Source organism: Maniola jurtina, chromosome 13 (genome assembly GCF_905333055.1).
Source record: "Maniola jurtina chromosome 13, ilManJurt1.1, whole genome shotgun sequence".
In the NCBI taxonomy this organism is placed as follows: Eukaryota; Metazoa; Arthropoda; class Insecta; order Lepidoptera; family Nymphalidae; genus Maniola; species Maniola jurtina.
This window is the reverse complement of record NC_060041.1, coordinates 6,214,339-6,240,262: the sequence shown is the minus strand read 5'-3', so window position 1 is coordinate 6,240,262 and position 25,924 is coordinate 6,214,339. Positions and strand designations below refer to the sequence as shown.

Here is a 25,924-nt window from a genome sequence, read left to right as displayed (position 1 = left end):
CTTTCTGTAACTGAACCAAAAACACTTACGCTCACTGCGCTCGCGCTTTTTTATTGTTGTATTTTATCTCACTGTCAAATTGAAAGGCGAAATTCCACTAACCAGGTAATTAGCCCATAAAGTTGAGCGAATGTTATTTTCCTCATGACAGGATTCAGTTCCGGCCCTGATAAAACCTCTCCCGAAATCGATTCCTGGCTACGGCCATAGTATTGATACTGTGAAGGTGGAATCACAAGTTAAATGTAAATTTAAGTTAAAATGCAAAGATTGTATGCATGAAATGTATAACATTTTGCTTTACAAAACTAGAGTTTTTAAAAGCTATTTAAATAAATAAATCTTTTATTTAAAATCACATTGCAAACACAGTTCACCAATCAAGACACGGCAACATACAGAGAAAAAATACAAAACTTACAAATAAACTGAAATATCTAAATAGGCTTTCCATGCATTTCAGAGAGAACCACCGCCTATTTCTTCAAATACTTCAAATTTTTAAATTTCTTCAAATCTAAACCCCGTATTTTTGATGGTGGTAGCCTGTAAATCAAAAAGAGGCAGGTGGCAACCCTACTTGCCACATGACATTACAGAATGAAAAATTGATTTCATTACTCGGTAAGCCTACTGCCATAGTTTCACAGAGAGTGTGACGGTAGTTGTGACCTCTGATTGGTCGACTCTCTTTCACTATTTGCTAAAATTGATGATTGCAACAACAATTTTTTCTTTTTTGTAATCAAAAACAGAACACGGACGTCATACAGGTTGACTAATTGCAATCATTTCTGACCGGCTAACATTGTTCCGCTAGTGGCTCAAACTCACTGTCGCAGCAAGAACATGGTAAATTCAGCCAATCACAGCAATTAGAATTGGTTATCACAAATGCACCGATCTAGGAACCGAGAATACACGAACCAGGGCAGATAGAGATGAGAACAATAATATCATACGTAGGAAATCGACGGGGGATCGTTGACAATGATCCTCTTAACTGTCCAAGTTTAAAAAGCAAAGCTATCCCTATTCACAGTTTAATACATTATAGACATCTTATCTATTTACCTATTGAATATTACCTAGATATTATTGATTTTAATTTTTTCACAATATTCGTTGAGTTTTAATAATCCAATATTTGTTGCTTTAATGAATGGACTATTTGGCATCGGCACAGTGTTTCGGATTTTTCCAATCATAACGCGTTTCAAATACAATATTTTCACGTTTTTCATTCCATTACACTCGTTTCAATTTCCCCTGGCTATTTATTTACGCGTATTATTCCAGTAACAATGTCTAAACACAATTACCCTGTGCAAATAGATGGCGCCGCGGGCGAGCACATGTTGTGGGTAGGCGCGGGTAAACAAGGCTACCCCACTGATAGCTATTTTATCCCCGAGTTTTATAAACCACGCACGTATATCTACGTTATTATTAATCATTAGTTATTATTAATGCTGCCATTGGAGTAACTACGTATGATTTAGTCATATTTCCCTACATGTTTGAAATGTAATTTTCAAAAATTTTACTCCATAAAAATTATATACAAACTGAAGGATAAAAAACTTGTATTTTTTATCTACCTACGAAAACATGTTGAGACAAAAATTTCAGTAGTAACTAAATATGTTAAAGCATTTTTTAAATTAATTAAAATGCATACAATTAAAACCCACCAATCCCATGGGTTTTATTGTAATTAAGCTCTTTTATTACAAATTTAATGATATTCAAATTCGAAGACGATACAGTAGCGCAAACAGAATACATTAACACAGAGTACATACTAATCAACCTTCTAAAACCAGTAATACCAGATCTTTAGTCGTATTAAAACTCAGAAGGACGCGTTTGTTTCATAAAGCCCTTTATCAAAATATATAAAAAACTCATCAGACCTTTTCAAAAAATTATAATATAGATATCAAACCAGCAATCATAATATTTGTACGTTTGTATTTAATTTTCCTAAACTCTCATGTCTACAATCAGTCATTTTTTTCTCTTTCGCGTCAAGCTGTTGCCTACGACAAGCTGTAAAAAACAAAAATAAAAAGATGTCTATGGTACTATCGCGTGGAGACGTGGCTAATGTGTAATGCGGTTGGGTTTTTGTCCAGTGCCTCGATTTTTTCGTTCCTTTTTTCCCTCGGATTCGGTTACGGTTTGTATTGATCGAGAAATCCGATTTCGAAATGGGTGCCCCGAGTTTTATTGTTGCCACGATACGTTCTTAAACAATAAAAAACGCATTTTAAACTGAGAATGCAATTCTCACATGTCACGTTCAGAAATTGAAGGGGACCTGGTCTGGTCGTGTTTTAGAAAAGTAATTATTCAACATCGATTGGGTTCGACTTGAAGTGAGGACAATAAAAGACCTAATTTATTTTTCTTATAGCAATATTACCTTCGAATGCAAACGTGATACCGTGTGTAGTTGTTTGATTGAAGTTGCGTAAATTAATGCTTAGTTTGAATGAAGTGGTTGGAACCGTAGCGGCCAATTTTAGACCAATTTATTTGTTGACATATTATACTTATATTTTGTGGCATTGACCATTTGTGTGGTAACGAAGGTCACTAAATTTCCCTTCTATTAGAATTTTATTTAATAATAGATGTTTAAGTTATTACATTGCATCATCAAGAATGAGTAATTGCTCTTATTTTAAGCTCTCAGTGTAATCTACATAATTTTATGAGGCGTATCGGTTGCTACAATAAGCTCATAATTTCGTACGAGGTTTTTTATAATGGCCGTACAATTTAAGCCTTAAGGTGTTAAAAACGTAAAATGAAATAAAATACCAATAAAGTACTCACAATGCGTCGGCGCCTTCCCTGCTAAGTAATCCTCTTTACATATAAATTTGTTGTCGTCTAACACGTACAATTCTTCACCGGTGGACAGTTGCTTCCTGCAGACTAGGCAGGTGAAGCAATTCAGGTGGAACACCTTTTCTCGTGCTTTCCTAACCAGATCTGATGGGGATATTCCGTGACCGCAGCCGCTGCATTTTGTACCGTAACGTCTGTAAACAAAATGTTTATACATTTTATTCCCAATCAGCCTTCACAAGAGAAGTTTACATTATCTACTTGCATTAAGGAAAGCAGTGGTAGCCTAAGTAAAGACATCGACTTCCTATTCTAGTCGAAGGGTCGGGGGCTCTATCCCGGGCACACACGTCTAACTTTTCGGAGATATGCCTGTGTGCCTTTTTAGCAATTAAGTAGTATTTGCTATATCGGTGAAGGAAAACATCGTCAAGAAATTTGCATGCCTGAGAGTTCTCCAATTCCCACAATATTTTCAAACGTATGAAGTCTTCCAATCCGTATTTGGTTAGCGTGGTAGACTGGCCAAACGCTTCTCATTCTGAGAGGAGGTCCCGTGCTCAGTAGTTAGCCGGCAACGAGTTATTGATGATGATGGTGTTTTGCATTTAGTGAGAAATACTTGAAAGGAAGGTATATTTGCGCTACACATAAATAATTTAATATAATTACTAAATAGATAAAATATACACAAAAAACTACTTTTAATACTTGATTCCCCAAATAATTGTGTACATTCCATACAATAGACTTTGGATATTGCGTGATTTAAAATCATTTGTAAAACCGTTTTTGAATCGTTTTTATTTGACACTGATGACCAGCTGATTGCTAAATACCAACTTTATCATAATAATAATCCATATAAATACCGAGTGCTAGATTAAAAAACGAATAAATCACCACCGAATGCCAGGTTTTATGTCAATCTATGATGAAATATTAATCGTTAACATAATAAAGACGCCTTTTGACTTCATCGACATATCGGTAACCTATCAGTAAATCGATGAAATATAACATTAACATTCGTTAACTGGTTCGGAGAATTATGTTAAAATGTAAATATGAAGATTATGTTCTGTAAAGATTGAATCCGGAAGTAGGTAGTAGTCGGTAGCGAGCTTATCGAATGTTTCACAACTAGCAAATCATTCTACTTTGTAGCAACCGAAATACTTTTACAACTTAAGTATGAGCGTATACCTGCTTACAATCAACTTTGTTATATGATATTGAAATCGCAACAATATCGTATTAACCGTAAATTAGTTATAACCATAAATTAGTCATAATTATGTACCTACCGCTATTGAATGACCTTTCCAAAACCATCTTTCTTGCAATATTACGAGTCTCTAAACAAAAATTAATGTCATTTTACTCAATGCTATTATGAATCGGATAAAACTAAGTTGCATTTCCCACGCTATGCCAGTGACTTCATAAACTTATTTTTTCTTACTGGTAAAGTACCTAATTGCATTTATTGTCAATTCATGGTCATACCAACCTAATTTGTTGACAGTTATAACGAAAGGTTCAAATATATTGCAGTATTTTTAAGTACATAAGAAAAGTCGCGATAATATGCTAGTAAATATAACCAAAAAACCAGTTAATATTAATTAGACGAATTATAATCATCATAGAGGCATTTATCCATTTAGAGTTTTATGATATGCTGGCAGATACCATATACCAATGATATCATCGGCCCAATTATAAAATTTATAAGTTCAAACTTACATTTTTAAGTTTAAACCATTTGAAAAATATAAACATTATCTATATTTAGGTAAATAACGCCTCAAATCATAATTTTGTTCTCGCGTTTTTCATGAATCAAAGCTTAGTAAATTATTTTATGGAATGCGACCAAAATATATATGGACGGAAGTTTCAAAACATTATTTTAGACTCTTGGAAGTTTCATGACCTTCAACAATTTTTTCTGCCGTTTGTATTTTTAACGCACCGAAAACATTCGTCTTAAAGTTTTTTACAAGGCTGTGTTATAGATCAACCGTTTATGACAGACATAAAATTTAGAATTACGTGATAACGGTGTCAGTCAGATTCGTGAGTAATGTTCGAAGCGGTGATTTTTAGGTCAATACCAAAGCCAGGCCGCCGTGGTCGTGATGACAGTCGTTTTATTGACTCTTAACACGCAACCGGTCAATTGGCACCTGTTTTTGTAATAATCTAGTTAAATCGAACGCAAGCCTAGTTAAGATCTGGTCGATGCTCTTAGGGACAGCAGTTTATGTTCGACACAGATTTTCCTGATGCCTTAGTAAAAACAGCGAGCAGGCAATATAAGATTTTAGGGTATCTAGATTCTAGAACTTAAAATACCGGTACTTACCACTAGGAATAATAAAAAAGTAGATAAATAAGTACATAAAAATAATAGTTAATAATGAAAGGAATTTAAGGTATCTAGTCCTTTAATTTGATTAACTTCAAAATATTGGGTGGGTATAATAAAAGTTCCATCTTACCCTATTATCCTCTTTGCTAAAGATGATTAAAAAAATAATCTCGGAATATTTTGTACATAGTATGAACTTTGCGGAAAACATCGTGAGGATACCTGCGTGCTTGAGAGTTTTTAATTCCCTCAAATTTCCGTAGCCGTAATTTCCTCAAAGATGTGTTAAATCTACCAATTCGCATTTGACCTCCGTGACAGACTATGACCTAAACCAAACATTCTGAAAGGAAACCTGTGGCAGTATTGGGCCAACGATTGGTTGATGTTGATGATCATTTTTGCGCGCAAACCGTTATATTTAAAAAACAGTAAATAAGTTAAATAAAATAATCTCGAAGTTATCGGAACAAAATGACATGATTTAGATTCTACTTGTATCTGTTTTAAATACTTTTTTTTTTCATTATTTTATCGTCGCACTGAATTATTACCAGGCCCATTTGCATAAACGGTGTCTGTGCATGAATAAAACATAAGCCCGCTTTGGCGCGAACTGGCAATCCGCCACGCTAAGTTTGATCATTGCCGCCAATTTTCAAATATGTAGTTCGAAATTCGTCTAGGAATAGTTATATAAACGGCTTAAGTATACGTAATTTCATAAAATACCTGCATCTTTGACGATAAGTAGGTATGCAATATGCATAGATAAGTAAGATGCTTGCACAAATTAAACCTTGCAGTTATACGGTGCGTTTTTTTTATAATTCTATCGAATGTAAATTAATTTTTATAGAATTAAAACGCGTTCAAGTATGAAAATGAAGTGAAGGTATTTGGTGGATTTTATATCGTGCTTTCCCCACTTCGCTTCCACATTCCACACGACTTTAGTGTTAGACTAACCTAACTGATAAGGCACCCTAATATTCGTACCTATTGAAGATTTTGGATCTGGTATGGACAACAACGTTACGTTACTGTATCTTAACACATAATATTATGCATAAGTATTAATATTAATAGATAAATAAATAAAAAATGGATGGATGAAAATGACATCTTTACTTAATATTATAAATGCGAAAGTGTGTCTGTCTGTCTGTCTGCTACCATTTCACGGCCCAACAGTTTAACCGATTCTGACGAAATTTGGTACAGACAGGCTACTTTTTATCCCGGAAAATCAAAAAGTTCGCACGGGATCTTTAAAAATCTAAATCCACGCGGACAAAGTCGCGGGCATCCTCTAGTAGGTAATAAATAATAATTATTATGTTCCGCAAAAAAGTGGAAAAAATTCTACATAAAAAAGGCATGTCTGTAAATAATTTAAAACAAACAATAATGAGCTGGGTGATGCTAACCAACGGAAATGATGTGCCTTAAAGAGAGGAAAACGAAATGTCACTAAGTGAAGTCATCAGGCAACCCGCTATCAAAAACGCAAACTCTTTCATGGCTCTGAAGATGATTATCAAGATCCAGATTTATGTTTATCCATAATTAATCCATACTATACCTACCTACTATATTAATTACTATTAGGTATTTAAATCATATAATACTAGTTGATGCCCGCGACTTCGTATACCCGTGGATATAGGTCTTTAAAAATCCCGTGCGAACTCATTGATTTTCATGGATAAAAAGTAGCCTATGTTTTAATCCAGGGTACTATTTCCTTTCCAAACAGCCAAATCCGTCTAGAAGTTTTTGCATGAAAGAGTAACAAACACCCATCCATACATACATACAAACTTACGCGTATATTATATTAGTAATATTATTTAATACAAAATGTCTGTCTGTCTATCTGTCTGCTAGATTTTCATGGTCTTAGCTTGCATCCCGAGGAAAGACAATATACCTAGGCTACTTTTGGTCCCAGAAAATCCAACGTGCTTCCAAGAGATTTTTAAAAACTTCATCCATGTGAATGTATCACATGGTACAGAGATAGCTTCATCCTGGAGACATAGACTACTTTAATCCCGGACTAGACTTTACCCACGATTTCGTCCGCATGGACTACACAAATTTTTAACTCTATTTTACCACTAGGCACTATGTCTACGTCATAATAGCTATCTGCATGCCTTTAAGCCCGATCCGTCCAGTAGTTTGACTTTGAACTGTGCTTTGATAGATCAGTCAGTCAGTCAGCTTTTCCTTTATATATTTAAAAAATCAAAGAGTAAAACTTGTGAATTGGCATTGCTTCTGTAATATCATCGACCATCTCTTCTTAAATAAAAAATGAAGGCATTAATACAGCGGAAACACTAATGAACCCCTTTCCGCTGACCTGCGACAAAATGACTTTTTTTAAACTTTCGGGCGCCATGTGATTCAACAATTCTAATAATACTAATATTTGTTTTTTGTAAAATTTCGAGAGGCAACTTATAATATCTACTTGGGCGATTATGTGGTTTTGGTTTTAGAACAAAAAAAAACCGGCCAAGTGCGAGTCAGAATCACGCATCGAGAGTTCGTACTAGGTATTTTTTTTGACATTTTGCATGATAAATCAAAAACTATTTATGCATAAAAATAAATAAAAATCTGTTTTAGAATGTAAAGTGAAAGTAAAGCCCTTTCATTATATGATATCCCACTTGGTCCTAGTTATCTTACTTTGAAAATTGAAAATACTAATCATTATTTGTCCATGAACACATTTTAATTTTTTTTGTGATGTAACCACAAGTTCATGGTTTTCGGATTTTTTCTTTTGCTAGTGCTGTAAGACTTACCTACCTGCCAAATTTAATGATTCTAGGTCAACGGGAAGTACCCTATAGGTTTACTTAACAGACACAACAGACGGACAGACGGACAGACAGACAGACAACAAAATGATCCTATAAGAGTTCCGTTGTTCCGTTTGAGGTACGGAACTCTAAAAATACTAAGTTCGTAATTGTACCAGTATTAAAAGGTTAATGCACTCTTCTACTTAGAGAGAGCAATTTTATTGTACCTGGGCAAAGTCAACTAAATTCTGCAGATGTCTTCTGTAGATGGATGGATGATCCATCTACTTTCTTTCTTTATATTCGTAAGTAAATTGCTGAAGGTCATCAGCCCTTTGAAGATATTTGGTACAGAGTTACATCCCAGGGACCGACACAGGCTAATTTTTATCCCGCAAAATCAAAGAGTTCCTACAGGATTCTTAAAGGCTCATCCGTTTAACCGATTTAGGTATATCAAATTTGGTGCAAAGGTAGCTTGCGTCCCGGAAATTGACAAAGGCAACTTTTTATCCCGGAAAAGCAAAGAGTTCCCACGGGATTTTTAAAAAACCTAAATCCACGCGGAGTACCTACTTCATATTATGCAATCATCATTTATTATTTGTGCTTAGATAGAGATTTTTGGTGCCTCAGTAGATAGGTACCTACCTACGAAATGGGTAGTTACACTTTGCAGTGCTTGCCACAATATTTAATTGTTTCTACATTTTCCGTTACAGTGACTGACTTGTATGATGCCATGTTCAAGTCATTCACTCGCATTTTAAATATCTAGTGTAAAATCAACACAATGCCGTGTAAAATGTACCTACAAGTCCTATCTCTTCAAATCTTTTTCACAAGTAAATTCTTTTATAATTTGAAAACAAGCATTACATAAATGATACAAAATCGTCATTTATCAAGATTTTGTGATTCACTTCTTCACATAACAGATAACAAATCGTAAATCTGCATGCAAAAAAAGGCCAAGTGCGAGTCAGACTCACGCACCGAGGGTTCTGTACTTTGGAAGGATGCGTATAACTATTTTATCGCTTAAATTATCTCTAACTGCAAAAATAATATGTTTACAATTGCAAATTTTTATGCGATATAGTTACTTTATGGTTTTCGAAATTTTTCCTTTAGCCTACTTGTGTATATCTAAGCCAAATATGTACTTAATAAATACATAATTATAAAATAATAATGTGTTTTTTGCCAAACATGATTCTATAGGTTTTGATTCCGTGAGTGTCATAATATTGGCATATAGACAGCTTGACACGCTTACAACAAAGTGATCCTATAAGGGTTCCATTTCTCTTTTTGAGGTACGGAACCCTGAAGCATTGCATTAGTACCTATTCCGTTTTAAAATAAAAATGATTTCGTTAAAAGCCACAAAACCCAAGAGTCTAGATTTAGTTTTTTCAACATTAGGTACACGTCTTCTTGCGCTATTTTTGCTTTTTTGCTGGCATTTTCAGCTAAATTTTTTGTCTGGCGACTTTTGCAAGAGAACAAAGCGCTTCCTTGGCGTTGTAAAAAACAATCTAAAGAAATCGTATTCGAAGAAACTAACTTTTTGGCCCTGGGGCGAGCCTACAGTGTCTACTGATTCGCAACGTCTTGCGTCTTCTGCGTTACAAAAAAATGCTGAAGCGTCCACTGTGCACGGGTTTTTTTCATTCCTATTAACTTCTCTTTTCATCGCTTTAGTAACGCGGGTTTGGTCAATTATTGCGGAGTGCAATAAAAGTTTTATAAACCGTCCGTCCTAGACACTTTTGTAATTTTCTTGACACTGTGTAAAATAAAATTCGAAACCTGTACCTACCAAGCATGGCATGCTTATTCGAGCACGTGCTCGAGAAACTTGTCTATGAATACCTCTACGAAATCGTATCTTTAATCGAACAAAGAAGATAATTAATTTTAATCGATCAAAGAAGCTAAGCAATTTTAATATGGGTAGGTAGAGGTACCTTCAAGTAAAGAGTACCTAATAGGCATCTGCTATGTATAAGCCCGCTACATCACTTGCAACCTGGTCTGATTGCAGTCAAGCGCTAGTCTATAAATTTTTAAAAAATCTCCTTGCTCAGAAACTTACCTACCTAAAGAAATATTCCAACAAAATAGTTTGTTATCCCGCTATGCCATGCTCGCTTGAGCACGTGCGAAAGGTATTTATTAATGCATACCTCTCGTATTGTTAATCGCATAAAAACCCAATTTCTTTGCTCATTTAACTCAGAAACTTACCTAAAAAAATCATTCCTACAAAAGAGTTTGTTATCCCGCGAGTAGCACTTGTCGGCGAGCGGCGCACGGCAGTCGGCGCAGCGCACGCACGCCGCATGCCATGCTCGCTCGAGCACGTGCAAGAGGAACTTGTCTAGGATGGGCTTCTCGCAGCCAGCGCATGCCATTGCGCCGCCTGCCTCGCCACGTCCTGGTGACAAATAAAAGGATGGTTAGCCAAGGACACAACATCTACTTACTAGTTAAATAAATATAATAGGTAGGTACATCATACTCGTACATGCCTCTTCAGTCCACACGAACGGAGTGGAAGATGAGAGAGCAAAGGACACAAAATATTTAATACTTAACCTTTTACTATTTATGATAAAAACGGTAGACCTACCAACTCTTTTCTAGGTAGGTTAGGTAGATATTATATCGTAAATGGATTGCACAAGTTAGGGTTTGCTAACTTTGGATCATTTTTCCTTCAAACAATCACGAAGGTATTGAACTGACTTATGCAACCCACTTGTCTAAGTTTTATTGGTGGATAGAGTTTAATAAGCGTAACTCGAACTCAACTTTTAATTCAACTCAAACTCAAATCATTTATTCAAAATAGGTATTACCTATTGTATTTCTCTTGATGGTCAAAATTGTTAGATTTGTAAGATGATATACCTACCTACTTAGTAGTAATACAATTAATTACGTAAACTTAAAACTAAAGCTACGATGGTTCCTATAATATTAGGTACCTAATCCATAATAGGTATATTCATATCCGCCTGTGATGCACTTGGACCTAGGACAGGTCCTAGGAGGATATAATATTAGCCATATTAAGGGGCTTAGAAAGGTGGGTAGGTAGTAGGTACTTTAGAGGTAAACATGTAGGTACATTTATTTACTCGTAGATATACTATAGTAAGCATACCTACTTATATCTAGTAGGCATGCCTATGTATCTAGAACATTGGAGAAATGCCTCAATGCTTCGTTTTATCGCACGCCGCGCCGGTAGGGAACGGCTGCGCCATAATAGGATTGTGTTTTACGATCGATAAAGCTTAGTTGAATAAAGTTTTATTAGCATATGTTATTACCGGCCATGTTATGTACTTTCGCAAATAAAATTTAGCTGCTTTCAATATGGATGGACCTATTTTTTGTCCAGTATTTACCGTATAATCCATGCTATTAATATAATATAATATTATAAATGCGAAAGTGTGTCTGTCTGTCTGTCTATCTGTCTGTCTGTCTGCTACGTTTTCACGGCCCAACCACTGATCCGATTTTAATGAAATTTGGTACAGACTTTGAATATATCCCGGGGAAGGACATAGGCTACTTCTTATCCCGGAAAGTCAAAGAGTTCCTACGGGATTTAAAAAACTGAAATCCACGCGGGCGAAGCCGCGGGCATCCTCTAGTAATACATGTTTTAGACTACAATAGGCAACTCTTCCCTTAAGACTATACCTGGCCGTCTTTGCGCAATAATATATATTTCTATTTTTGTTTCAAAACTTGGAAAACACTAATAACAACCCTAAGTTCATCCTAACCATAAACGCCTTTTATGTGACCAGATTATTATGGTCATCTAGATTGCACGTTAAAAAGCTTGTTGTCTTCTATCGACAAGAAGGCGAACTTCTATTCGTTACAACACTTATGGGTAGGTATTTAGTATTTAAGTACATCATCCTGTAACTAGTAGGTGCCTATCTATTATAGAACAACGCCAATTAATGATTCTCAAAAATAGGTAGGGGGTAGGGGAGAGTGTGCATGAAAGAGCCAGGCTTTGAAAGAGCCGATGTGATTTTCCATTACTTATCGATATTCTACTAAAGTTTAATTTTACTCCTTAAATGGCAACACTGGATAGCTGTTACCCACAAACATTTGACAGTTCTACGACAGCAAATGGCCTCACAGGACTGTTACGAAAATTCGGAAGCCAAAAAGTAAGTTTCTTTGTGTTTCTTTCATCTTTTTTTTTCAAAAAGGGTATTGCATAAGTTGACAAAACTGATATACAGTATTGGCGTCTATATATTTGCCCTTGTTTTGCATAAATAATATCAGATCAGCGTTCTGGTATAGTGCCTTTTTTTTGAAGTTATATTTTTAAAAGCGTCGTGTTTTGAAAGAGCCAGTTATTTATGCTTTGAAAGAGCCGCCTCTTTCATGACACGAAAACTGGCTCATTCAATACTTTTAATTCTAATTCGTTTTGTTTTAATTAACCCCCGACGAAAAAAGAGGGATGTTATAAGTTTGACGTGTGTCTGTGTGTCTGTCTCTGTGTGTGTGTGTGTGTGTGTCTATGGCCACGTAGATCCTAAACCAATGGACTAATTCTGATGGTTCTTTTTTTTGTTTGATAACTGATGTGATAGAGATTGTTCTTAGCTATAATTTATTTATTTATTTATTTATTTATTTAATCTTTATTGCACAAAATACAAAAAAAAACAAAAGGCGGACTTAATGCCTAATGGCATTCTCTACCAGTCATATTTATAGAGGTCGGGGGTGTCCAAAATTTTTAATTTTAGTTATTTCATTATTATATGATATATGTTTCAGAATAAAAAGATATGTCTTCGCAAGCGTCAACAGCTAAAAAACGGGTAAGGCCCACAACTGCTGCAATAGAAGAGGCTGTAAAAGAAGTGCTTGCTGGAAATCAGTCCATAAATAGAACAGCGTTAGCGTTATCGTGTGGCCTCAAAGGGGTGATTAATTTCTTCTGCCAAAAATGTTTTTAATTTTAAATTGTTTTTATACTGTTTTTATTTTTTAAGTTATAGAGTAAGAATACGAAAAAGGGCTCTATTTTATGTTTTTAGACAAATTTTTATTAATTATTTAATTTTTAACTAAGACAAAGTTCAAAAGTTTTAATTGTTGATTAAGACAATGTTTAATTATTACTGAGACTGTTTAAAAATTGTGATTTTCATAGAAATACTAAAGTAAGCTTAGTATTAATCTGATTTTAAATACTTAACATAATTTTAATTGATAAAAAACCGTTTAGTACCTCAAAAGTAGGTATCGGCTCTTTCATAACACATGGTGGCTCTTTCATTGACCTGCTGCTATGAAAGAGCCAATTTCCTTTTTTTTTTAAACTATTTATATAAGAGATTATCAGCGTTGTTATCCTCTTTATTTTTATTTTATAACATTGCCAATTAAAGTGATTATAAGAAAACCTAGTTTCATTTGAAAATAATATAGTAAAAGTGTGTTTTTTTTTACACTATTCAAAACTGGCTCTTTTCTCCACACTCTCCCCTATACACAGTGCACACATAATATAGCTCTAGCTAGATTGTATATAGAAAACCTTATTGCACACAACCAGTAAAAATACAAGAAACTATTTAAACATAACAATTGTATGTTTAAGCGGCGGAATCTCCACCAGGCAACCTTTGGAGAGACATCAGACAGGTGTGTTGGATAGTACGCGCAATACAAATAATATTATTCTTATTAAGTAGTAGGTATAATATACAAAATGAATAACATAATAGAGCTAGCTAGAGTACGTAATCTCCATAGTTTTTACTGATAAGAGATTGCCCTATTTAATGCATTAATAGAAACAAACGTTCCATGATAGTGAAATAACTGTTTCGCTAGCTAGACCCTAAAATGTAACGCTACCTGAGTACCTAATATAAATTAGATATTAAATTTCAGTGTTTAAAAGTACCTAACGTAAATTAGATTCAGATTTCAGGTGCAATATACCTACTTTAGGCAGTTACTTTTTTTATTTATAGGTACCTAATTGTTTTAGTTCTATAACCTAGCTGCCTACGTAGGTACATTGTTTTAATAATCTTGTTAAATATGTAAATCCTTTTTGTCAATAAGTTACCTAATCATCACTTTTCATCGCTAAAAATTCCAATGCATGTAGCAGAGCAATAAGAGCATGTCAACTCGAAATCCTTTCATTATTTTTTTTCACACATGTTCCTTTTTCGAACGATCAAAAAGTTGACATTTATTGGCTAAATTTATGAAGGTCGTGGCGTCGGTTGGTATTCCATATTCAAATCTGATTGTCCGATTGGTCTCGCGCCATTTCACACGATGCGTTCAGATTCAGAAATGTCTGACGGCGATTTACCTACAGTGGTTAATGTTATGCAGCGATGCGTGTGATTTTGGATGAAATATGCCTCTGTCACGCTATTTAAGATTTACTTCTTTAGGAGTGTTATAAAACCACGGAATAGTTAGGTAAGTAAGTTTATTTAGATCACAGACTTATGCCTATTTAGACATTTCTAGAGCACTTTCAAAACATCTACCTATACTTAGGTAACATAGCTAACCACTAAGCTACGGTGTTCTTAATAGACTTTTTAGAATCAGAAAAATCGATAACGTGCGAGTCGGACACACAGATGAAGGGTTCCGTACGTAATTTTCATGGCGACCATTTTGAAATTTGTATTATTTGCTGTTATAGCGGCAATTTTCATTATCAACTTCATTTTTTTTAAATTAATTCTCCAGCCGCGATTTTAATTCTCCAGCTTTTTTAAAATTCATCCAATGAAATCCGTTGATCTGTTGCTCTGTTGTAGTAGGTATCTACCTTCTAAGTTCCTTTGTATTTTAGTCCTTGAGTCAAACCACATACTTAGATCGTAAGCACTTTTATAAACGTAAGTTTTAAAACGTTTAGGTGAAAGACACAGAGAACGCCATTCGTATTCATAATATTACGAGTAAATAGGTGGGATTTCATCAAAAACATGGTCTACCTAACAATATTTTAATCCTCCATGAGTGAAATCTCAACCACATAGGTATTATAAACTTAAGTTTTAAAACGTGTAAATAGATTTAAAAGTTAATCGGCTAACGTGAAAGTTAAGAGATCGCCTTTACACTTTCCAGAAATGCAACGGGGCCATGGATTATACACACGGACTTGTATTTACAAAGTAGCTTGTTCATAATCTGTGGTTTTACCTCAATATTATGTTGTACTAGAGGATGCCCGCGACTTCGTCCGCGTGGATTTATGTTTTTAAAGACCCCGTGGGAACTGTTTGATTTTCCGGGATAAAAAGTTGCCTATGTCAATTACAGAGACGCAAGCTACCTCGGTACCAAATTTCATAAATATCGGTTAAGCGGATGGGTTTTTGGGAATCCTGTGGGAACTCTTTAATTTTCCGGGATAAAAAAACTTTGTCCGTCCCCGGGATATACCTAAGCTAACCCTGCACCAAATTTCGTCAGAATCGGTAAAGCTGTTGGGCCATGAAAAGGTAGCAGACAGACAGACAGACACACTTTCGCATTTATAATAGGTATTAATAGTATGGATAAGCATACTTGGCTTCAGATTTTAAATAAATATACATACCTACTTACTTAGGTAGGCTAGGTCGGTATGTATTTAAAATATTATAATTATACGTCCTGCTCCTGATCTAATTATACAAAAACATCATTATCATCATCATCATCAAAGTATCGCCGACCCACTACTGAGCACGACTTTTACCCAAACCCTTTGCCTATTAATATTAATAAAATACTTAAATAAAAAACAAATAAAAATAAATATTCCTTTATTTGGTTTAAAAAATCATATCTGATTGGTGTTTTTTTGGTAAATATTGTAGGTATCTACTTATGGCGTAGGGCGTAGTACGCGCTTTTACAGGGACTGTAAAAACGGTCTAAAGAAAAATACGAACAACTTTAATTTTTCACATCCTGTCATAAACCGCGTAGCTTTAACGTGTTTGCACTGTGCATCTGTTGAATGTTTGTCTTCGTATTACGTGAAAACCGCTGAACCAATTTGCCAAGGATCCGGGCTCGCTAATAAGCTACATACGATTATGACTTGGTAGTTGGTAGGCACTAATAATAAAATTATTATCTCACCGCAACAAGTGGTTGAAAACATTGTATTTTTCATTTAAAGATTTTCACTTTTGAGGCAGAGACAAAATGAAGTGCATACCTAAAAGTTTATGCAGTCACCTATTTTACGCTTTTTAAACTTTTTATCTTGAAATAATTTGTTTATTATACCTACTTACGTTAATACACATTACGCACTACCATGCCAGTGCGTACCATGCCTTATTAGCATTTGGCTGGATTATATGTACTTATTGGTCGGATAGTACCTAAGTACTAGGTAGGTACCTAGGAAATAACCAGTCTAATAAGAAAACCAGAAGAGCACAGAAAATCTTCGGCTGAATAGATTTTCTTGGATAGTAGGTACCTAGCTAAGAACGCTCTGGATTAAATTAAATTAAAACAAAAAAAAATAAGAAACTAAATAAAAATAGCTTCATTCGTTTAAGCGCTACGATGAAACAGACAGATACACAAACACACAGATACACAGATAAACTTATAACACCCATCTTTTTGGATTGGGGGTTAATAAGATGTCTAGGTAAAACTATAATAGGCACCTAAGTACCTACATATTATTATTATCTCTAAATGATGAGTATGATAAGTCAATGAACTTTTGATAAACAGACGATATCTACCTAGTTGAGAAAAATCACACAAAAAGCGGATTAAATTATACAAATCGTGTTTTAGCCGTAAAAGCCATTGTTCATCATTTTTTCTCGAATGCACCGTTGTGAATTGACAATGAGAAATTAAAAAAACATTTTTAAGAAGCGTGCCAAACTTTTGTCAGGTTTTTCATCACAATATCCCTGGTTTCTTAATCTTGGTACCTACCTACCTATATTAAAAAACCAAAGATGGAAGGTAACCTTCCTTAATTTTTTACCGCAAAAACCCTCAAAACATCAGCTCTTTTTGTACTGCCTTGCTTACATACCTACTATACTTACCTATCTACTAAGTAGGTACCTAGGTCCTAGGTAGAGCATAAGTTTTAATTTAAATGAAATATCTACCTAAAAGTTCATAGGTGATGTTTAACAATTTATTGAGGTAGGTAGCTTTAGTTAGAGGTACGTACCTAATACCTATTTTCAAGTATTCCTTCGAAGACCTATGTAGACTTACTCTATCATAAACCTACCTGCCTACCTACCGAATGTTTCCAAACACACTACCGCCACACATCTACTAGGTACCTAGTCATTAGACTTCTGATATTGTGACCTAGATACCTAAATAATCTATTGAGTGCATAGAGGCAGCATGCACTTTGCAAGCTTTGCGCGTAGAGTTTGCGCCGTCAATGTAGGCCTAAATACCTAACTAATTCTGCAATAATTATAGAAATATACGGTACAACATTAATTTATACTTGTGTAAGATCTTTTTGTTAACATTTTGGTCTACCGTAGAGATTAAAATCTAAAATAATGAAGTAGAAGGTAGGTAAATGAGGCCTTGTTTAAAATTAAGAAACGTAATTTTGTATTGATTTTTGATTTGTTAAATAGTTAGGTATAATTCAATAGCTATTTTTTAAACACAACTATATAGTGTACCTAAACTTTTAAAAAGGATTCGACATAATATTTGCTCTACATAAGTAGTTAAGTAGGTATTGTGTCAACTGTCATTTAATATCAAAAGTACGATTTTAGTCCTTAATTTAATGGTAATACCTATATCTATGGGTAAACCGTAGCTATGTAATTATGTATGTACCCATGTATGGTATGTCAGCAGACATGAAGGTTGACCGTTGACACATGCCTAGAACAATAATTATGGCTAGTCCTCTCCTGAAATTTATGCATATACACATTTATATTATAAAAAGTTTTTTATAACCTACCTACCATACTACTTACTAGCAATAAGGCCGCCTTTTGCATATAATATTATGTAATTGTTTTTAGTTTCTTTGTTTTGTCTTGATTATTTCATGTTTTGTGCGCAATAAAGTTTTTTATCTATCTATCTATCTACCTACCTAGGTGATGAGTTTAAATATAGAGTCTTAAAAGAGTCTTAATTACAAACGTAAGTACCTAGTGATTATAAGTAGGTATTCTCTTTGTTAACTATTTACCTAGTTCAGGTTTAGATTAACTGCCCAGAGAGGACTGTAACTGTAACTGTAAGAGGAATAGGTAGGAAAGTATCTACTCTTTTATGAGTTATCCTATGAATTTTCCAGCCTCTGAATCTCCTCTCAAGAACCACCATGTTGTCTCAGTGTAGATTAAGGTACAGGTAGGTAGGTTGCCTGCCTACTATAACCTAACTCATATCCCAGAATTTCTATAGGTAGGTATGCCATCTATATCAATAGAAATTCTTGGATATGATTTACAGATGCATCCAGATTTCCGCTGTTTCCACACGAATTTCGCATTCAAGAAATTGGGAATTAATCAATTTCAGCGTAAGTAATATAAGTTTCTACAGAAAACTCAGAGCTGCCTGACCAGGATTCGAACCTGCGACCGCTTGGTATTAACCACTAGGCCTTCACAGTGGGTGTTAGGGTAAAAATAAAAGAAAATAAACAAAACAACCTCCATACGTCGGCATCGCTGATACTAATCACATTCAATGTTCGAAAAAACACGATTAAAAATTCTGTCAAAATCCTATCACGAGACACTGACTTTTACCAATGTGGTGCTGGTGGAAGGGGGGGTGTGCCCCCCGTCCTGCGGCTAAAAATCCCGCCACTTCGGCTCACGTCACTTCACTTATCAAGACACACCGCGGCTGGATCGCGCGTAGCTCCCGACAGCGCTCCTGCACGCGCGACTTCCAAACGCGTACTGATCACAAAACCATAGCTTTTCCATCAAAACGCGCACCAGATAGAGACAGCTTTACAAATAATCGATATACTAGAGCGAGATGGAAAGGGTAGCGTTTTGAAACAGGCGTGGTTCAAGTGAGCGGCCACTCGCATCGAGGGGGTGGCGCCATCGTTGTGTATTTTTCTTTATTTTTTCCTCCGTGCGTGTTCCGTGTAGTGGGACTTCGTTTTGTGGGACACGTGCGTTCGCAGTAAATTTAAATTGCCTTGTATCGGGTAGCTGTGTAATTATAGCCTGGATTTTTCGGTTTCTCATCTAGGTTCTTTATAGTTCGGTTGTTTTGACGTGGGGCGTGTGAGCCATGTTTATGTAGATGCTTGCCCGCCTTCTGAGGTTGAAGCTCTGGGAGTTTTTATTCTGACGTTTCCAGATGTGGCTAGCAGCTGTAGGTGTATCCAAGAATGTAGTGTATAGTGTACTTACTCATATGTTTTAAGGTCTCTACCTACCAGCTAGGTACCCACCTATTGTAGCAACCCAACCCAACGACCTTTTGTAGCACTGCATGACCAAAACCCATACCTACCTACTTAGCCTTAATAATAAACCCGAACTTAAATTAGGACCTATTACCTATTACATACCTACCTAATAATTATTACCTTATTACTTATACATAAGTAGGTAGGTGGAAGCTGATAGCCCACTGGTTAGAAGGTCCGCCTCCTAATCGGAGGTTGGTGGTTCGATCCCGGGCACGCACGCACCTCTTTTCCGAGTTACCTACTTAGGTACTTAGGGGAACCCGGGGCAGCCCCGGCCCCACAAAAAGATACAACATGATAATTATAGGATTCAAGTGAAATGTCAGACATAGGTAATATTACCTAAGTATTTATTTCATAGACTGTTTAATAAACGTCAATCTTAGACTTAATAATTCTCTCAGTAAGTTAACTTAATCAAAAAGTGGGATTCTGCTCATAATGCCCCGTACCCGGGGCATAATGAGCATACCCGAGGCAATATGGGCACTACGTTTACTTACATCTAAAATCTTAAACAAAATGAGCAAATATGATGGGATTCATCGTTGTATCATCTTCCCCTGTGCTTGAACAATGATCCCATCTGTAACAACAGGTCCTACAAGAGGCACAACTCACGGAGGATTGAGAATATCAGTCATCACAATAAACACATTCAACATCTTCCTCTTCCAACTCATTTTCTTTGTCTTTTTCATTTTTTGTTTTTATATTTTTAGTTTTATATTTATATTTTATTTTATATTATTTAAGTTTTCCCTGTCATATCGATCATGGTTTTTCATATGGTTGTATGCATAGATTACAAACCGGGGCATAATGGGCACACTGCCCATACCTATTATTACCCCGCCCGTAATGCCCCAATGCCATTGTTTAAAAAAAAATCGACAAAAATTAAGTAGGATCCATTAAATCCCAATGTTTATTATCGTAATGTACCTAATATATAATAACCATGTAGCGAAAAAATCGTAAGTCTATGATAATAACTAAGCTAATCAATACATTAAGAGTAGTTTTACAGTCCCATATATCTCTATTGATTACGGATCAAACAAAATTTTTAAAAACAATACCAAAATACGAATTTTCATTATTTTGCATCTGGCTCAAACCAACACAGGTTTCCGCTGACAACACTACCTGTCCCGGGTGCGTCTGCGTAGGGCCTACTGGTTGCTGATTCAAGTATTTGCGACAGCGTGTGGTGGTTAATGTGGGGGGTAGGCGAGGTGCTTATATTGCCCCGGGTGCCCGTAATGCCTCGGGTCCCCCTACTTAGTAAGTAGGTACCTACATACTTACTTACTTATGTGCGTTTTAAGCAATTAAGTATCTAAATATCACTTGCTTTAACAGTGAAGGAAAACATCGTGAGGAAACCTGTAGATATGCCTAATGCCTGAGAGTTCTCTATAATGTTCTCAAAGGTGAGTGAAGTCTGCCAATCCGTACTTCTTTTTTTTATACACAGGAAATGCCTAACGCATACCCTTCCGTCAGGGGAAACGGAGAGGTTATGTGGGGCTTGCACCCACTAAAACCTGTGTTTGTTCCTCAACGGACTGGCGGTTGCGCGGGTATCACTAAGGTAGTATTCACCGCACTCCCGGCCATGGCCAGCGTGGTAGACTATGGGTATGTAGTCCTATGTACCTACCTACTTACTTACTTACTTACCTTTTAAATGTTGGATAAAAATGCTGTGTATAACCTAAGTAGGTATTATTAGATAATAATAAGTCTTGGATGAATTATTCAACCAAATAATTAATTTATAATGATGTGTAAATATTATTAGATAATAAATATTATTAGATAATAAATAAGTAGTTTATCATGGGTCGCCTCCATCGGAGGATCAAATCAGTCGCAGTCCATTAATGGCAACCTAGAGGTCCAATTAAGCGGCCATGGTCCAAAGCAGGCAACTGCTAACAAAACAGTTTTATTGAAATAGGTAAATCATGAAAAACTGTGCTATGTTTTGTTATTCAATACGTTCGCGAATAATAAAGTTAATTTGAAGTGTAACTTGTAAACTGGTTTTATTTTAACTCTCAAAGTCATTTAATTTTAGGCCGTGAAGTTAGCTACTTACCTACCTAAGTCCAAATATGTAGGTACGACTACCATGTCATACGTCTATGGCATTAGAGAGCTCGAGTGCCAACCTCCCATCTCCATCACCATGCCATTTTATTTTTTTAACCTAAGTACCTACCCTACCTAACCTCTCATGAAAACAAAGCTAATTCGACTGTTCTGCCATGTAGGCCTACCTATGCCACCCAGACCTACCTTTGCACTCAGAGAATTCTAATGTACAACTCTCACCATCATGATCAACCTATTGCCGGCCCACTACTGAGAAGTGAGTACCTACGGTCTCCTTATGGAATTAGAAGTGTTTCGGTAGGCCGTAGTTTACCAGGCTAGCCCAGTACGGATTGACAGACTTCACACGCCTTTGATACATTATGGAGAATTCTCAGGCATGCAGGTTGTCTTACGATGTTTTCCATAATTTTAATTAATTTTCACCTAAGTAGGTAAGTAAATCTAAAAGTTAAAGGTGTGTGCCCGCGACCCCCGCATTGGACCCCCGACCTCCCGAATAGAGAAGGCCGACGTCTTATCCACTAGGGGTCTAGGCTATACCTAATGGTGCCATAATACAATCTCCTAGGCATGCTTGCTTCCCACCAGAGATGTAGGTAGGTATGCTACGTTGCTATTAATGTGTGTGACATCCAGTAATTATTTTTATTGCTCCACATAGCAGCATCGGTAGAATAGAAACGGGTTCAAAGAAGCTTTTTTTTATATGGGGGGATCCATACTATGCATGAGAGCTACGGATGCGCAAATGGTGTAGCAATGTGACGCCGTAGCAGGGAGCGCGGAGCTCCGCGCTACACCTCTTAGCTTTAGTGGAATCACATACTTAGTTACATCATAGACTGCATAGCACATCTCTGGTCAAAAAGCAGTCTAATGGTAAGATCTAGATTGAAATCTGTAGAGCGCACTTTGACATTGTTGACAGAGTTAAAACGAGATAGATTTATGGCAGTGGTATAACGCTGTCTCGTTTTAACAGTGTCTTAAATCTGAGCAAAGTTAAAGTGCGCTCTATAGATCTCCACTCTGACTTTGCTTAGACTTAAGACAGAGTTAAAACGAGACAGATGTACCTACCTATATATTTCAGATAAACCTGTCTCGTTTTAACTCAATCTAAAGTCTGAGCAAAGTGCGCTCTATAAATCTCACCCTAAGACTGTGTGGAGCTGGGATGATCGCATTTCAATCTGGGCTAGGTACATTCGATCTCATCTAGGTAGGTACCTACTTACATGAAGTCAGGGTAGGTGATTAATTATTATTACCTACACTTCATTCTATGCTTTTATATAGGTACACCTACATACCTATACCTTACCAGATGTTGCCAGTTTATTTAGTAGGTACTAGAGGATGCCCGCGACTTCATCCGCGTGGATTTAGATGTTTATAGATCCTGGGATCTAAAAATGATGATGATGACAGGATGATTTTCCGGGATAAAAAGTAGCCTATTTCGATTACAGGGACGCAAGCTACTTCGGTACCAAATTTCATACAATTCGGCTATAAATGGATGGGTCTTTAGGAATCCCGCGGGAACTCTTTGATTTTTTGGGATAAAAAGTAGCCTATGTCCGTCCCCGGGATATCAGCTAACCCTGTACCCGTCAGAATCGGTTACACTGTTCGGCCGTGAAAAGGTAGCACACAGACAGACTGACAGACAGACACACTTTCGCATTTATAATATTAGTATGGATTTTTATCCTTGCTGCCCAATTAATGATTTGGCCACTGAAATACCTACTACTCTTACTATCTTACCTAAGTATTTGTTTGCTAGCCGAGTTTAACTGTTGCGGGTCATGCGGATCTATTTTTTTGCCACTAAAAATTTTGGCCATCTTTACATCTACGAGATGTACCTAAGTATAAAATATTATTAAAAAATCTCATAATAAAAGTATCTACTTAGTATAGAATGGAGACAAAAAAACTACAAATTGGGGGCTGGGGCCTGGGGGACTCCAAAACTCGCGCGCCCAGCAAAATTGGGCCGCGTCCGGTCCTGTTTTGAATTCTGCAAATCTAGTTTAGCTACTTAGATAGATATTCCTAGCTGGATACCTAGATCGCGTTATACTTACCTACCTATACCTATGGAATTTATTGTATTTTTAATAACTTTTTATTTTTCTTGAAAATGTATCTTCAATGGTTTTTGGCAGGAACCTAAATAGAATAAAAGAAAAACTTTAGATTCAGAGCTGAAATCTGTAGATTTTTAATGAAATATTTGTTTGAATATGGGTGGCAAGGTTACAATTACAAAGTTGCATTGCAGTTTTCAATTTTCATTCTAAATTAACGCGTAGTGCCATCTATTGAGGTAGCTAAAAACAAGTAAATTCCTCTTACAGCGCCATCTATTACTATATCAGTATACTTTTTTGATTTTGAAAATGATTCTTAAGCTTTATACTAGATGGCTCGCTTAAAGTTTAGGCAATAAATGACGTCGTGATATCAAGCTATTCCTAAAAGCCACCAAGAAAAAAAAAGTATAAATATTAGACTTTATACTTGGCAAAGGATTTTTTACACGTTTATTGCCTGTTATCTCCATGATTCAAACTTCACAGTCGCTGATCGTTCCTCCCTGTATTGGGGTCAATATGCAGAGAAACTTTCAGTTTTTATAAAACAACAGAGGTATGGCACGCGCTGGCCCTCTCTCTTTATGACGAGAAGGGGTATAAAAGATAATAAAACAATTGAACTTCTCAAAATAAACTTTTATTTCGTTGTATCAAAATAGGAACACACAAAATTCATATAACTATTCGCTTATATTCTAAATAAATTTTATTATAATCACTCTTATATTGTAAATACATATTTCATATGACTTTTGAGAATGTAGTACATAATAGCAAGTATCATAATACATAGTCATAGAAGACAGACACCTCTAGCTCATGGCACATTGGCGCAAAGTTTCAGGCGCAGTGTCGTATCCTTTTTAAAAAGTTTTAAAGTAAACTAAACTTTAACTCCATCGCGTAAAATAAACATTTGTTTGCCATACAGCGCCAATGTGCCTTGATAAAAACTGCTATCAATTTCAAAGAGTCCGCATTGGACACTTGTCCTTTACTCGTTTTTATTAACTCATCATATTGGGCGTAATTAGTTAAAAAAATAAACTTAAAAAAGGACTACAACAGTTGTCAGTCTTACATGAAATCCTTCAAAATATAATTTATTTAGGACTGTTAAATATCAAGGAATAAGCAAGTTTTTATTCTTAACACACACAAAAACCACAACTTTACATAAGAAATTATTAATATCTTGTTTATCACATTATTTTATCATAAGAATATTAGCCATGACTTCTATTGTAGGGTCATTTTAATCGGTCACTTATGAAGGTTTATTTATTTTGTTATGGGCATTATAGACCAGCTGATCTAGAATTATGTATACAATAGATGACTAGCCTTAAGTGACTTAAGTCTAAGCTCAAGCTTGAGTGTTGCCTTCCATCTGCGCGAGCGATTTCATCGCGCAGATACCGCTTATGATCTGCCCCGGCGTGTAACTCCGCCTCACGGCTCGCGAGCTCCTCCATTTGCTCCTTCCGTACGCTCAGGCCGTTGAGTTTGCAACTGAAGCAGCATTCCTTCTTCTCTCTGGGCTGGTTTCCGCACTTAAACGTTTCCGTCTGTTGTGCGAATGAAGCACCATTATCGTCGAGTATTGCGTGTGAGTTATGCGTGCTATCACGTGTGTAATTCGTTTGACACATTGCAGTATGGACAAATAGACCTGATAACCTAGCATTCAGTATACAATAAATGACTATTGACAAGCCTTAAGTAACTTAAGTTTAAGCCCAAGCTTGAGTGTTGCCTTCCCTCTGAGCGCGAGCGATTTCCCCGCGCAAGAGTCGCTCGTGTGTAGCCGCGGCGCGTAACTCCGCCTCACGGTTCGCGAGCTCCTCCATTTGCTCCTTCCGTACGCTCAGGCCGTTGAGTTGCGATTGAAGCGCATTTATCATTGAGTATTGCTTGCCAGTTAAACTCTGCTCCACGGCTCACAAGCTCTTCCATTTGCTCTATCTGTACGCGTAAGCCGTTAAGAAGCGCATTTATTATTCAGCTTGCAAGTTATTCATTGAAATAACTAGTTGATGCCCGCGACTTCGTCCCCGTGAATTTAGATTTTTAATTATCCCGTGGGGACTCTTTGATTTGCCGGGAC

General features: G+C 36.1%; 1 protein-coding gene and 2 long non-coding RNA genes across 5 annotated transcripts in view; 2 read left to right on the top strand and 1 right to left on the bottom strand.

Moving 5' to 3' along the window:
• LOC123871379 (LIM/homeobox protein Lhx1) overlaps window positions 1–19,035 on the bottom strand; it is a 98,666-nt gene extending 79,631 nt beyond the window's left edge. For 2 of the 3 annotated variants that reach the window (XM_045915162.1, XM_045915163.1), the window contains exons 1-3: window positions 18,798–19,035; window positions 10,312–10,501; window positions 2,845–3,053 (exon numbers count right to left, since the gene is read on the bottom strand). In XM_045915162.1, the coding sequence (XP_045771118.1) occupies window positions 2,845–3,053; window positions 10,312–10,501; window positions 18,798–18,813 (415 nt within the window). In that variant the 5' untranslated portion in view covers window positions 18,814–19,035. The remainder of the gene's footprint in view (window positions 1–2,844; window positions 3,054–10,311; window positions 10,502–18,797) is intronic. The other variant, XM_045915164.1, reaches the window with a different exon arrangement.
• The window catches only part of LOC123871404, a 383,067-nt gene continuing 358,759 nt past the window's right edge, over window positions 1,617–25,924 (top strand). The window contains exons 1-2 of the long non-coding RNA XR_006797266.1: window positions 1,617–1,631; window positions 11,156–11,159. This is a non-coding gene — a long non-coding RNA (uncharacterized LOC123871404). The remainder of the gene's footprint in view (window positions 1,632–11,155; window positions 11,160–25,924) is intronic.
• LOC123871399 lies at window positions 11,171–25,914 on the top strand. Its single transcript, XR_006797262.1, has 3 exons — window positions 11,171–11,181; window positions 12,020–12,022; window positions 24,886–25,914. It is a non-coding gene; the product is annotated as an uncharacterized LOC123871399 (long non-coding RNA).